This window comes from Cuculus canorus, chromosome 4 (assembly GCF_017976375.1).
Source record: "Cuculus canorus isolate bCucCan1 chromosome 4, bCucCan1.pri, whole genome shotgun sequence".
NCBI classification, from domain to species: Eukaryota; Metazoa; Chordata; class Aves; order Cuculiformes; family Cuculidae; genus Cuculus; species Cuculus canorus.
Genome location: NC_071404.1, coordinates 2,779,910 through 2,792,843, shown reverse-complemented (window position 1 = coordinate 2,792,843; position 12,934 = coordinate 2,779,910). Strand labels below are relative to the sequence as shown.

General features: G+C 46.7%; 1 protein-coding gene across 2 annotated transcripts in view; it reads right to left on the bottom strand.

The window, feature by feature from the left end:
• The window catches only part of GFRA4 (GDNF family receptor alpha 4), an 87,663-nt gene that overhangs the window by 18,054 nt on the left and 56,675 nt on the right, over positions 1 to 12,934 (bottom strand). The window contains exon 2 of one of the 2 annotated variants that reach the window (XM_054065981.1): positions 1,545 to 1,820. In XM_054065981.1, coding sequence (XP_053921956.1) covers positions 1,545 to 1,820 — 276 coding nt within the window. Of the gene's footprint in view, positions 1 to 1,544; positions 1,824 to 12,934 lie in introns of both variants that reach the window. The other variant, XM_054065980.1, reaches the window with a different exon arrangement.

Genomic DNA, 12,934 nt, shown 5'->3' with positions numbered 1-12,934 from the left:
AAATTAAGGCAAGGAAATCAAAGGTCTGGGAGTGCGAATCTGCCTTGCAAGCGAACTCAGTGCTTGTGAAAATGGGGGGATCGGGACATGACAGCAGAGGAGAAGCAGCGCAGAGCCTTGGTAGTCTCTGATAACAGCCGTCTCATAGTCTGGAGATGGAGGTTTCAAGCTGCTGGGCAAAAAGTCCATCCAGCACTCATCTCCTGCTCTGGAGACCCACATCTGGCTTCTATCACTCCCTGCCATCCTTTCCCTGCTCTTCCAACGGCGATACCTGAGCTGAGAGTCCTCCTGACACCTCTATCAGATGGACTGTGTCCAAAGCTTCAGGCCACAGAGGTCAGCGGGGAAGAGGTTGCGATGCAGCCTGTTAAGATGAATGGAGAGGCTGGATTGCCACCTCTTCCCCAGGCTTCACTTCAACGCAAATAAATTCACCTGGCAAGTAATTACTGGAAAGACTTGATCCTGGAGGGTGCTGAGGTGTCTTATTTCCCAGTCAGTTCATATCACCATGCTCTGCACCCTGTGGCACCTGAAAGCTTTCCGGGAACTTGATCAAGCAGTTCCCTTTCTGGCAAGCCCGTGCATGATAGTCTCCATCCTCTTTGTTTTGCTTGGCCTTTTGGCCTGTGTTATCACCCTTGTACCTCTCCTTTCAGCTTTCAGCCAGCAGTGTTTTATTAATCTATTTCGCGGCTCATGGCTGGAAGGTTCTGTTTTATTCCCCATTTTAATTTTCATGGTGCATAAAATACTCACCAGCCTGACAAGGAAGAGTTATGGCCGCGGAGGTGCGCTTTTATGATACCTCTTAAAAAATGTCAAAATTCAAACTCACTAAATACTGGCTCTGGGAACACTTTAAATTCCAACTTGATGTCACCAGCCCCAAATCTTCACTAACCCAAAGACACTGGTGCATTTGAGAGCCTCCAGGAGAGTGATTTTTTTTTTTAAGTTCACACTATTTTTTCCTCACTGCTCATATTTTGTATCGTGTTCCTATAAAATTCATGGCTTTCATGGTCTTGGCTGTCTTAGATGCAAAACATACCATGCAGAGTGGCTTTAAATTGGAGGAGGAAAGATTTAGGTTAGACATTAGGAGGAAATCATTCACGAGGACGGTGGTGAGGCACTGGAAGAGGTTGCCCAGGGAAGTCTTAGCTGCCCCATCCCTGGAGGTGTTCCAGGCCAGGTTGGATGGGACTTCGAGCAACAGTGGGAGTTGGAACTGGATGACCTTTAAGGTCCCTTCCAACTCAAATTTTCTATGATTTCAGCAGCAAAAGGACTCAAGGTGTACTGAGAATATCACTAAAAATGACACCAGCTTGAAAAGAAAAAAAAAGGAAGGAGATGTCCTGGCTTTTCAGAATTGTTTTTCCCAAAATGGGTGTCAGTAGGTGTTGAGAGGGAACAGGATACTACAGAGGTGACCTTTCTTGTAGCCACTTAGGTGGTGGGGAGACCTGCTGAAAGCCCCAGCAGTAATTGCCTTTTAGGAAGATGATCAGAAACAAATATCCTGCTCGACTGACCTTCCATCAGTGTGTGGTGGATGCTCCAGTAGACACTCAAGCAGTGCTTCTCCTTTTTCATGCCTCGTTTGCACTTGCAGCCGTACAGCTGGCTGGAAAGCAGGGCTGTCACAGTGCTTCTGCACTGGTTCTTGGCGTCGGGGCCCAATTTGTTGGCTCCATTGCCTGCGATGCATTGCCGGAGAGTCCTGAATTTGGCACTGCAGATGGGGTCGTTGGTGCAGGACTCACCTGCCTGAAGGCAGTCCCTGCTTGAGCTGACAGCTTCTGCCATACCTTCTGCAAGAAAATCAGAGAAGGGTTGTGAGGTTGGTGGTGCAACCCTAGTGGGAAATGAATCATATCTCCCATGAGCTAGACCAGGCTGGGATGTCCATCTTAGAATCATTAAGGTTGGAAAAGACCTCTAAGTTCATTCCATCCAGCTGTCAGCCCAGCACCATCATGCCTACTAAACCATGTCATGAAGTGCAACATACAATTGTTTTCCGAACCCCTCCAGGGATGGTGGCTCCATCACCTCCCTTGGCTGCTTCTGCCAGTGCTTCACCACTCTTTCAGTAAAGAAATTCTTTCTAACATCCAGACCTCCCCCAGGCACAACTTGAGGACATGTCCTCTCATCCTATGACTCTTTACTTGGGAGAAGAGACCAACACCTACTTCTCAACAGCCTCCTTTCAGGCAGTGGTAGACAGTGATATGGTCTCCCCTCAGCCTCCTCTTCTCCAAGCTAAACGATTCTAGTTCCTTCAACTGCTCTTCATAAGACTTGTTCTCTAGACCCTTCACCAGCTTTGTCATCCTCTAGACACATCTTTACGTGCAAAGATGGAACTCCCTTTCATCACCATCCACTCTACGAGCCATGACCCTGCTTCTGTAATCTTTAAGTAGGCATATCTCTTCCAAGAGGTCATTGGGGCTGTTCAAATGCCCAAGCTCGTCACTCTTGCCCAAGAATTGCCCCTACAATGCTGCTGAAATGCACTGGCAGCTCAAGTGTGCTGCAGTGATGCTCAGCAGCATTAGAGAGGAGCAGGAATGGGTGAAGGGAACTTGGAGGGATGTTAAGGAGCTGTGGCACAAACTTTGTGCCCACCAAAGCTGCTCCTTCATCCCCTCCTTAGCTGGACAGGAGAGAAAATATTTAACCAAATGCTCATGGGTTGAGATAAGGACAGCGAACAATCACTCAGCGATTACCATCACGGGCAAAACAGACTGACCTTAGGGAAAGATAATTTAATTTATTAGCAATCAAATTAGAGTAGAGTAATGAGAAATATAAATCTTAGAGCATCTTCCTTCCTCACCCTTCCCTTCTTTCTGGTCTCAACTTCATTCCAAAATTCTCTACCTTCTCCTTGCCAAGCAGTGTAGGGACATGGGGAATGGGGGCTGTGGTCAGTTCATCACACTTCCATTCCTTCCTCCTCAGGGGGAGGACTTCTCACACTCTTCCCCTGCTCCAGTAGGTGCTCCCTCCCATGGGAGACAGTCCTCCAAGCTTCTCGAATGCAAGTCCTTCCCATGGGCTGCAGTCTTTCATTACCTGCTCCAGCATGGGTCCTTTCCATGGGGCACAGTCCTTCAGGAACAGACTGGTCCAATGTGGGACCTTCCCATGGGGCCACAAGTCCTGCCAAGAAAACGTCCTCCAACACAGATTCCTTTCTCCATGGGTCCACACGTTCTGCCAAGAGCCTGGTAAATCATGGGCTTCTCGTGGGGTCACAGCCTCCTTTGGGCACATCCCCCTGCTCCAGTGTGGGGTCTTGCGTGAGCTGTAGGTGGATATTTGCTCCACCATGGACCTACACAGGCTGCAGGTGGATATCTGCTCTACTGTTAACCTCCATGAGCTGCATGGGGACAGCCTGCCTTACCATGGTCTACACCATGGGCTGCAAGGGAATCTCTGCTCCAGCACCTGCAACACTTCCTCCCCCTCCTTCTTCACTGACTTTGGTGTCTACAGAGCTGTTTCTGTCACATTTCACTCTTCTTTCCTCCACTGTTTCCACCGCAGTTCCTTTCCCCTCTCCTTAAGTACATTATCTCAGAGGTGCTACTACTGCCACTGATGGGCTCGGCCTTGGCCGGCAATGGGTCCTCCTTGGAACCAGTTGTCATTGGCTCTATTGGACACCAGAGAAGCTTCCAGAGACTTCTCACAGCAGCCACATCTGTAGCTCCCCCATTACCAAAACCTTGCCACACAAACCCAATACACATGATCATATGTGCCAGAGACTTGACCAGTTCCTGATGCTCATCCTTTCCTGCTTGGAGCACAAAAATCTCTCCTCCTTTACCTCTTTATCTCATTTCTCTCAGGCCAGCGTTGGAGACCCCAGTCTCTCCCCCTCACAAATGATGGGGGTGTACAAGAAAGCTGGGGAGGGATTTTTTATAAAGGCATGTAGTGATAGGATGAGGGGAAATGGCTTTAAATTGGAGAAGGGAAGATTTAGACTAGACACAAGGAGTAAATTCTTCACAATGAAGGTGGGGAGGCCTTGACCCAGGCTGCCCAGAAAAGTTGTGGCTGCCCCATCCCTGGAGGTCTTCAAGGCCAGGTTGGATGGGCAGCCTGATCCAGTGGGAGGTGTCCCTGCCCATGGCAGGAGGGTTGAAACCGGATGGGCTTAGAGTTCCCTTCTAGCCCAAACCATTCTATGATTTAACTCTGCTTACACCTTCTTGAATATGTGGATGACTCTATGTAGGTTGCTTTGACATGGAGTCAGCCCACAGGTGTCCCAGAAGTTGGCCTTTTTTTGCTGTCACCACCTCCCCAGGACTCCCATCGATTTGTCTTGGCTTTTTCCAACCTTTAGTAAATTCTCTCCAGAGCTGTAAAAATAAAAAGTACTCCGTTCTCTGTGCTGAGAGGATAGAGAGAAGCATGGGTGGAAGACCTTATTGCTACATATACACCAATAAATTAGTTGAGCAGTGATCAGTGGTGCTGTGCCCTCATGGCCTGGAGAAGACCATTTCCATGCTAAGAAATGCTCTGCCTCTCTCAAGCAGGCTGGTCACCTGCAGACCAGCTCCTGGGGATGGGTCCTGGCTGCATCACTGACCTCTGGCAACGGCAGGACCAGAGGCTCAGTCATGCTCTATAGGGCATGGTAGCATGCAGGTGGTGGAGAGGAGACAGGGGTCAAGGACAAGAACAACTTCCATTTGATGCGGTGCTTTGGAGCATGTTGACATAAGTCAAGCATGACTGCACCATGGCCTGAGGGAGTGATGAAGAGAGAAGCCTGGTTTATGGAAGAAGAGATTCAGTCCCCATGACTACAACGTATTTTGGGATCCTGCTGTGCTATAAAAACAGAAACTGCTGTCATGACCTTGAAGGATGTGCTTCTCAAATGCTTCCCAAAGGAACTCCTTGTCCCTAGCAGAATTCGTCTTCCCTTTGGACAGGAGCCAGATGGGTAAGGATACCTTATCCTTCACAGGTTAGATAAGGTGGAGGCACCTTCTGGTTTTTTGAGCGCCTTTAGGGTTTGGTACTGGTGGTTCACAGAATCATAGAATATCCTGAATTGTAAGGGTCCCACAAGGATCATAGTGTCCAACTCCCATCCCTGCACAGGACAACCCCAACATTCACATCATGTATCAAGGGTGTTGTCCAAATGCTTCTGGAATATTGTCAGGCTTGGCTTTGTGACTGCTTCCCTGGGGAGCTGTTCCAGTGCTCCACCACCCTCTGGGTGATGAGCCTTCTCCTGATGTCCAGCCTAACCCTCCCTGGCACATCTTCCTGCCGTTCCCTCAGGTCCTATCATTGGTGATCAGAGAGATCGGTTCCTGCTCCTCCTCCTGCCCTCATGAGGAAGATGTGGACTGCAATGAGTTGTCCCCTCAGTCTCCTCCTCTCCAAGCTGAACAGACCAAGTGACTTTAGCTGCTCCTTATATGGCTTACTCTCTAAACCCTTCACCAACTTCACAACCCTCTTCTGGACACTCTCCAGCAGCTTCATACCCTTTAACTCAGACAACATTAGAAAAGCTTGGGAGAAATATGGGGCCTCGATTTTGATCTCGAAGGGCTTCATGAGATCTTCCTTCTCTTTAAGAGTCTACTGATCTCTCCTTGAAGTCCCCTTTTTCTCCTTTCACCTGCTGCCTCTCCTCCCCTGAATTTCTTCATCTGCCTCTGCTGCCATCCCTGTTCACCGCTTGAGCCCAGTATACGCTTCTTTCTTCCCTCAGCGGCTGCAGGGTGTTTGCTAAGAAGGAGCTTCTTCTGTTGCTCTTGATTAGACTAGAAGGTAGCAGCTGGAGTTCAGATATTTCAATTACGTTTATTACAAAGTTTGGGTGAATCCACCAGAAGGTTTCCTCCTCAAATATCCCAATGTCATCTCAAATGCAAAACCTTTCATCAAACTCCAGACTATTTTGAAGTGCCTCGTGGCCATTGTCAAACTTTCCGTTATCTCAAACTTCACCACACCTCCAGTTTGAGATCTCCTCCCCCGATTTATTCACAGATCTGGTTTATTTAGCACTCAAGGCTTGTTTGGATCTGCCAAATGTGGAGAGAAACTATTTACAACATGTAAGAAACTTTGCCTTGGGCTGTCATATCTTGAAGAACTCCCAACACAAGGAACCAGTTTCCTTGAAATATCACTTGGTCGCCGTTTCACTGAGATCTATAAAACGAGCCAGAGCTGCTCATAGTCTCTGCTTTCAGACACCACTAAATTTGTCCTGCATATATCAGAGCACAATCCATAGGGGGAAAAATTGTGTTTGACTTATTTTGCACTGGCTTTCTCCAAAGTATCTCCTCTGGACGAGGATAAAGCATGGCAGGCTTTATTCTAGAAGAGATGACTTTGTCAGTGTCATGTCGACGGTTAGGAAAGTAGGTTAAAATAGAAATTACGACCCTCCTCCCCCCCTCTCCGCTGCATGAATTGCAGAAGATACTCCCCAGGATGGTTATAAACACAGCCAGCCTGTAAAAGACGTAAAACACTTCGGGATCCCACTTTGAATAAATCAAGCAGATTGACCATTTGAGAAATTCTCCTGCAAAATTTTAAGTAAATATATCCTCAAGCTGAGCCTTGCTTCGCAGAACAAAGGCCAGGGGTGAATATTTACAGCCCAAGCCAAAGGCATAAAACACCTCCCATTCAGGCTTTATGACAGAGGTGTTTGAAGCAACTCGAAGTGGGGCGTCACAAATGACCCATTTCATAATCGTGTCACTTAAACCCCAAATCATTCAGGAGCTTTTATTGTTAGTGATGTCTTTGCAACTGAGACAACATAACAGCACGTTTTCCTCCTCGCATTACCCCTGAGAGAGTAATTTTATGCAACATTAAGAGAGTGCCTCATAGGGAAAAAAAAAAAAATCCCTATGACTTATAAAATAGATGATGCTCCTTATCAGGCAGAGACAAAAGCAAAATAAGGCCTTCTCTCCCTGAGATGGAGTGGTCTTTCTGGTTTTGCCTTCAAAAATAGCATCTTGCTGGCTCTCATCAGAAGATTTTCCTTCACCTCTGGCCTTGACGGACCAGGGTGCTTGGGATACACACCAGGTCATGCATGGCTTTGGCTTTCTGTGCCTCTATTTTTCTAACAGCAGACCTTCCAACTCCCTCTGCTCTCTTTAAAAGACCGTTTGTCCTGAATTTTATTCCTAGCTTGCTACTAATTTCATGCTGTTTATAGTGGGCAGATGGAGTAATGAGTTTATTTTCACATCCTGTTTGTAGCTGTGCTCCACATCTGTCTCTGCTCTTGCTTCCCTCAGTGACACACAAAGTTACCCTGAATGTGAAGGGGTAAAAGAGAAACCTCATTCTTCCCACTGTCTTAACGGCCTCTTGGTTCTCCTTATTCAGGCGTCTCAAAGTACGTTTGAACAAGGGGACCTGACTGTCCTCCAAAGAGACCATTTCCTTCACCAAGGAAATGCAGCTGTGCCTGGGGTACAGAAACGTGAAGGTGAACCCATGTGCCAGTTTTGAAATGGTGAATGAAATTCCTGGAGAGCACCAACACAGAGGCCCTGCCACTCTGACCTCTTGATCCAACCAATAGAAGCACAGAGTGGTTTGAGTTGGAAGGGATCTTACAGCCCATCCAGTTCTAACCCCCCCTTGCCATGGGCAGGGATACTTCCCACTGGATCAGGCTGCTCAAAGCTTCATCCAGCCTGGCCTTGAACACCTCCAGGGAGGGAGCAGCCATGACTTCTGTGGGCAACCTGTTCCAGTGCCTCATCACCCTCACAGAAAAACATTTCTTCCCAAGATCTCATCTCAATCTCCCCTCTTTCAGCTTAAAACCATTCCCCCTCGTCCTATCCCTGAACTCCTTGATCAAAAGCCCCTCCCCAGCTTTCCTGAAGCCCCTTTCAATACTGCAGGGCCGCTCTAAGGTCTCCCCAAGGCCAATTCTTCTCCAGCCTGAACTCTCTCTGCTTGGGCTTCAGATGCTTAATGAGTCACATCATTTCTAATGGTGCTTTTCAACCTGAGGCTTTGAGGTATATCCCTCTCTCCTCCAGTTTTTGTATGTTAGGTGTGAATCCTTTTACAGCCTCCATTCACACACAGCGCTAGGGAGTGATGAACACTGATATTTCCATGACAAGCTGTTGACTCCAGAATGTTTGGTGTTTGATTTCACAACATTTGCTGCTAAGAGGAGAATAACTATCCAAAATCTCCAACAAAGCAACAGGAGTGGTTTATTACCCCTTTAGTTTAGTTGGACATTACTATGGCTGGGTTTGCCCAGAGAAGTTGTGGCTGCCCCATCCCTGGAGGTGTTCCAGGCCAGGTTGGATGGAGCTTTGAGCAGCCTGATCCAGTGGGAGGTGTCCCTGCCTATGTCAGGGGAGTGGAGCTGGATGATCTTTAAGGTCCCTTCCAATCCAAACCGTTCCATGACATCTTTTACATAATTATTTGTATATCAGGACTGCCAAATCTCACACAATGAGTAAAATAAAGAAGGTTCCTGCCTCTTGTTCCCCTCATGCTCAGGATGAACCTCCTGTGCTCATGTGCCCCCATGCTGTGGGCTCCCTTTTGCTCTGCCATCTCATGCACCTCCTGCACTGCAGAGGTCTTCTGCTGACCAGAGACATCACATGCAACACATTATGGTCTGTGAGAAGCTCTGCAAGCTTTGTTATGCCTGCAAAGGTGGATGGTGCTCTTGATGCCAGGGTCAGTCTGGCAGCCAACACGTAGACCACATAAATGGTTGCAAGAGGACACTACAAAGTGTATTTGCACCCCGTGCTAACGTGACAGACACCTGCAGAACGCTGGTCTATACCTCATGTGCACACCAGACCATACCTCTGCGTTCAGTGGGGAGAAACGGCCATCGCTGAGGCATCCTAATAGGCCGGGTCAAATTAAACCTGCAGGACAGATGTCGGTGCTTGCTAATAGGCAACTGCCTGATATGTAGAAACTTTCAACTTACCCCATGCTGTTAGAAAGAAATCATTACACACAGTTATCATGGGGTGAAAAAATACTGGGAAGGGATAGTATGAAAGAAATATTCCTAGTATTTTCCAAGTATTCATAAACCGATAATCGTGGGTGAATGGTCCCAGGTGGGTAACGCAGGTGGTCACTTCTAAACCTTGTTTATACTATGTTTTCACATCATGATTTTACGGCCAAGTGCTCAGCATCACCTAACAAACAAACTCTTGTATACTGCTCAAACTTCATTTCCCACTGACTGTTGAAATAGCTGTAAAGTGTGCAGAGGATTGCCTTTCCTCCAGCTTCATACTTAAAATATCCTTCTATCTACATACCTTAGATTTTTTCCAGAAGTTCAAGAAGTCATGGCTCACAGGTGTCCCTCTCTCCAAAGGTTCCATTTGCAATGAGTTTGAGGCACTCAGGAGTGCTTCAGGCACGCAAGAGCGTCAGACCTTCACCAGGGATTCATTGTCTGCATTGTACTAATGTTACTCACATGGGTTCGTATCACTGGACAAAAACTTTGCACCCTGCCTGATCTGGGCAGAAGCATAACAGAACTGCCCCAAAAAACACCTTTTTCATACCAATGGTCCCTCCTCCTGCCTGAGAACAGCCCTCACATAAGATCCCACACACCTTGTCCAGAACTCACAGCTATCATCTGGATTTCCTAGTGTCTAGCAATCCCCTTTGGAATGCTGCTCTCCAGGCAAGGGGAAGTTTACTTCCTTTCCATCTGTCTTGCCCTGAGCTTAGTACATGCTCAGTGCTCCAACACCATGAATGCTTTGAGGGCTGGCTCACAGTTTTTCTTGGTTAGATGAGAGCAGCTCATGCAAGAAGAATGACACCATTTGTTGTTATCATAGAATCATGGAATGGTTTGTGTTGGAAGGGACCTTAAAGCCCATCCATTTCCAACCCTCTGCCACACGCAGGGACATCTCCCACTGGATCAGGTTGCTCAAAGCCCCATCCAACCTGGCCTCGAGCAGTTCCAGGGATGGGGCATCTATGGCTTCTCTGGGCAACCTGGGCCAGGGCCTCACCACCCTCACAGTATAAGTCCTCTGTGGATTTAGATGCATTTACAAACTTAACACGTACTAACACGCTGAGAGAGTTGGGATTGTTCAGCCTGGAGAAGAGAAGGTTCAGAGATGATATAGTGACCTTCCAGCACCTGAAAGGGGCTACAAGAAGGCTGGAGAAGGACTGTACACAAAACCTTGTAGTGATAGGACGAGGGGGAATGGGTATAAAGTGGAGAGGAGCAGATTTAGACTAGACGTAAGGAGGAATTTCTTCACAATGAGGGTGGTGAGGCCCTGGCCCAGGTTGCCCAGAGAAGTTGTGGCTGCCCCATCCCTGGAGGTGTTCAAGGCCAGGTTGGATGGGGCTTTGAGCAGCCTGATCCAGTGGGAGGTGTCCCTGCCCGTGGCATTGGAACTAGATGATCTTTAATGTCGCTTCGAACCCACACTATTCTATGGTTCTATAACACACATATAACGAAATCCCACAGCACAAACTGATTTTCTTTCACTAGTGACTCTTCCTTGTCACTACTGGGGTGCTGAGAACAACTCCCAGATGTAATGTGTGGGCATGTCAAAGCAATGCCAAAAAGTTCAGGCCAACAACACACTGCATGTCTTGAGCAAGCATTAAAAATATGTTGCCTGACTCCTCGTACCCACAGCTCTGACCTTTCTCCACTTACTTTCGGGTTATAAGTAATCTTTTGTCTGTATTTTCTCAGTGCCTTCAAGGAGGACTTTACAGGGACTGAGGAACTACTAATAAATACAGTAACAGTCACTGCTCCTCTAGTAGCTGATCCATGTAGAAGACAATTTACTCATTGTATGGAATCAAAACCAGAAGAAACCACATTTTTTGATCTGCCTTCCTGCTTATCACAGACACACATGAGACCTAGATACCTTCAGAGAAGCCTGAAGACGTGAGATGTCTTATAAATCAAGACCCTTGCTGTGGTAGGAATTTTACTAAGCAAACCACCTCACCTGCCCTTTGGCATCATGGATCCATGCAAGTCAGATAGAATTATAGAAATATAGAATCATTAAGACTGGAGAAAACCTAGAAGGTCATCAAGTCCAACTATCAGCCCAACATCATTGTTCTTACCTAACCATGTCACAAAGTGCCACATCTACACATTTTTTTGAGCAGCTCCAGGGGTGGAGACTCCATCACTGCCCTGGACAGCCTTCTCCAGTGCTTCATCATTCTTTCAGTAAAGAAATTTTTCCTAATATCTAATCTAAATCTCCCCTGGTGGAACTTGAGGCCATTTCTTCTTGTCCTATTGCTTGTTACTTGGAAGAAAATGATGCACAAACATTTTTAGGAGGCTTTTCTCTGTCCTGTGGGGACTTATAATGCAAAGTGAGAGTGAAATGTGACGGCCACAAGTGTTAAATGAAAGCCAAAGAGAACTTGGTGAGTTGGGCTCTAGATATCATCTGAGATTAACTTAATAATCCTTAATTTGTATTTGACAGACTTCCTAATCTATAGATCCCTTAGCTATTTGCCAAGGAGGCAAGTGTCACTCTGACTTTGATGAAGCCTGAAAAGATGAAGCGTTTTATTTGTCCTACATCAAGTTAATGACTAGAACCTGGCTGGAAAATAATATAACAATGCTACTGGGCATTAATTGTTGGATTGTGCCAGCAAGCTTTCAAGTTGGAAGAAAATCCGCAGCCCTCTGTGTGTCCGTGATCTGGTGAAGCCACATCATGCCTCCATTACCCTTCAGGAGATAAGAATTCATGATAACTGAGGGTGAAGTCTTCCTAGGTATCATTACTTTCCTACACTAACGCATCCTTTTTGACAAGGCCTCAGCCTTTGTTGTCTAAAGTTGCCTCTGGAATGCCCGGTCCTGCTGGACTGTCTCAGCCAGACTAACCATCAAAGCAGCTATAAACAATATTCTTACAAAAGGAAATTAGACCATCACGCTCAGCACATGACCTGGTTGCAAAATGTTATGTAGATATTCCAAGTAAGATTCATCCATCTGACCAGAAAAGAGGCTTAAAACATTTTAGCGTCCATGAAGCCTCAAACTGGGTAGATGATATTCCCAAGTGCGTACTCTGAAACTCATATGGTACAACAAGACACGAGTTTTGGCAGTGAACACCTTCCACGTCACATTTAGTGCTTGCCAAAATTTAATGACCCTATGATATTGACATATCAGAGGGCTTCAGTCCTCCATTTCTGGAGTAGCACAGGTTCTTCCCTCATCTCAAAGCTCTACCACCAGCAGGAGATGGTATTTAGTGGAGCTTGAGATCATTGAGATCTTAACAGCGGTGCCTAAAAATAAGTACCCCATCCTGTGGGATAACTGAGGGTCTCTGGATATCAACTCCTTGTCTGTGAAGATAAGAGACCTGTAATGGCAATTCCATTAAAGACTGTGAGGTCGCTAAAGGAGATCTGTAAGTAGCTAAAGTAGACACTTAAAAAAAGACAAGTTCCACCTAATTTTGGCTTTAAGATGTCCTGACCACATGGTACGTATGTAAAGATCCTCGTGGAGGCATAGCATAGCAACTTGAGGCCCAAGACAGATCCCTTTTTAGGTCTAACACTGACTGGGGCTGCTCCACCATACCACCTTGCCTTTGTTTCCCTTTCTGAGCTCTCATATTCTTCATGCAGAGATCCCCTTATGTGCTGGATGAGGCTCAAACACACTACTATTCACCCAAAAGATGATGGTGAGCAAGAGCTTTGATTGCAAGCCTTCCTGCTAAGTCAGCTGGTGTTTCACCTTTATACGCTGTAGGAAGCACATCCCAAGAAAGGGGGCTCAGTAAGAATATCCTCGAGC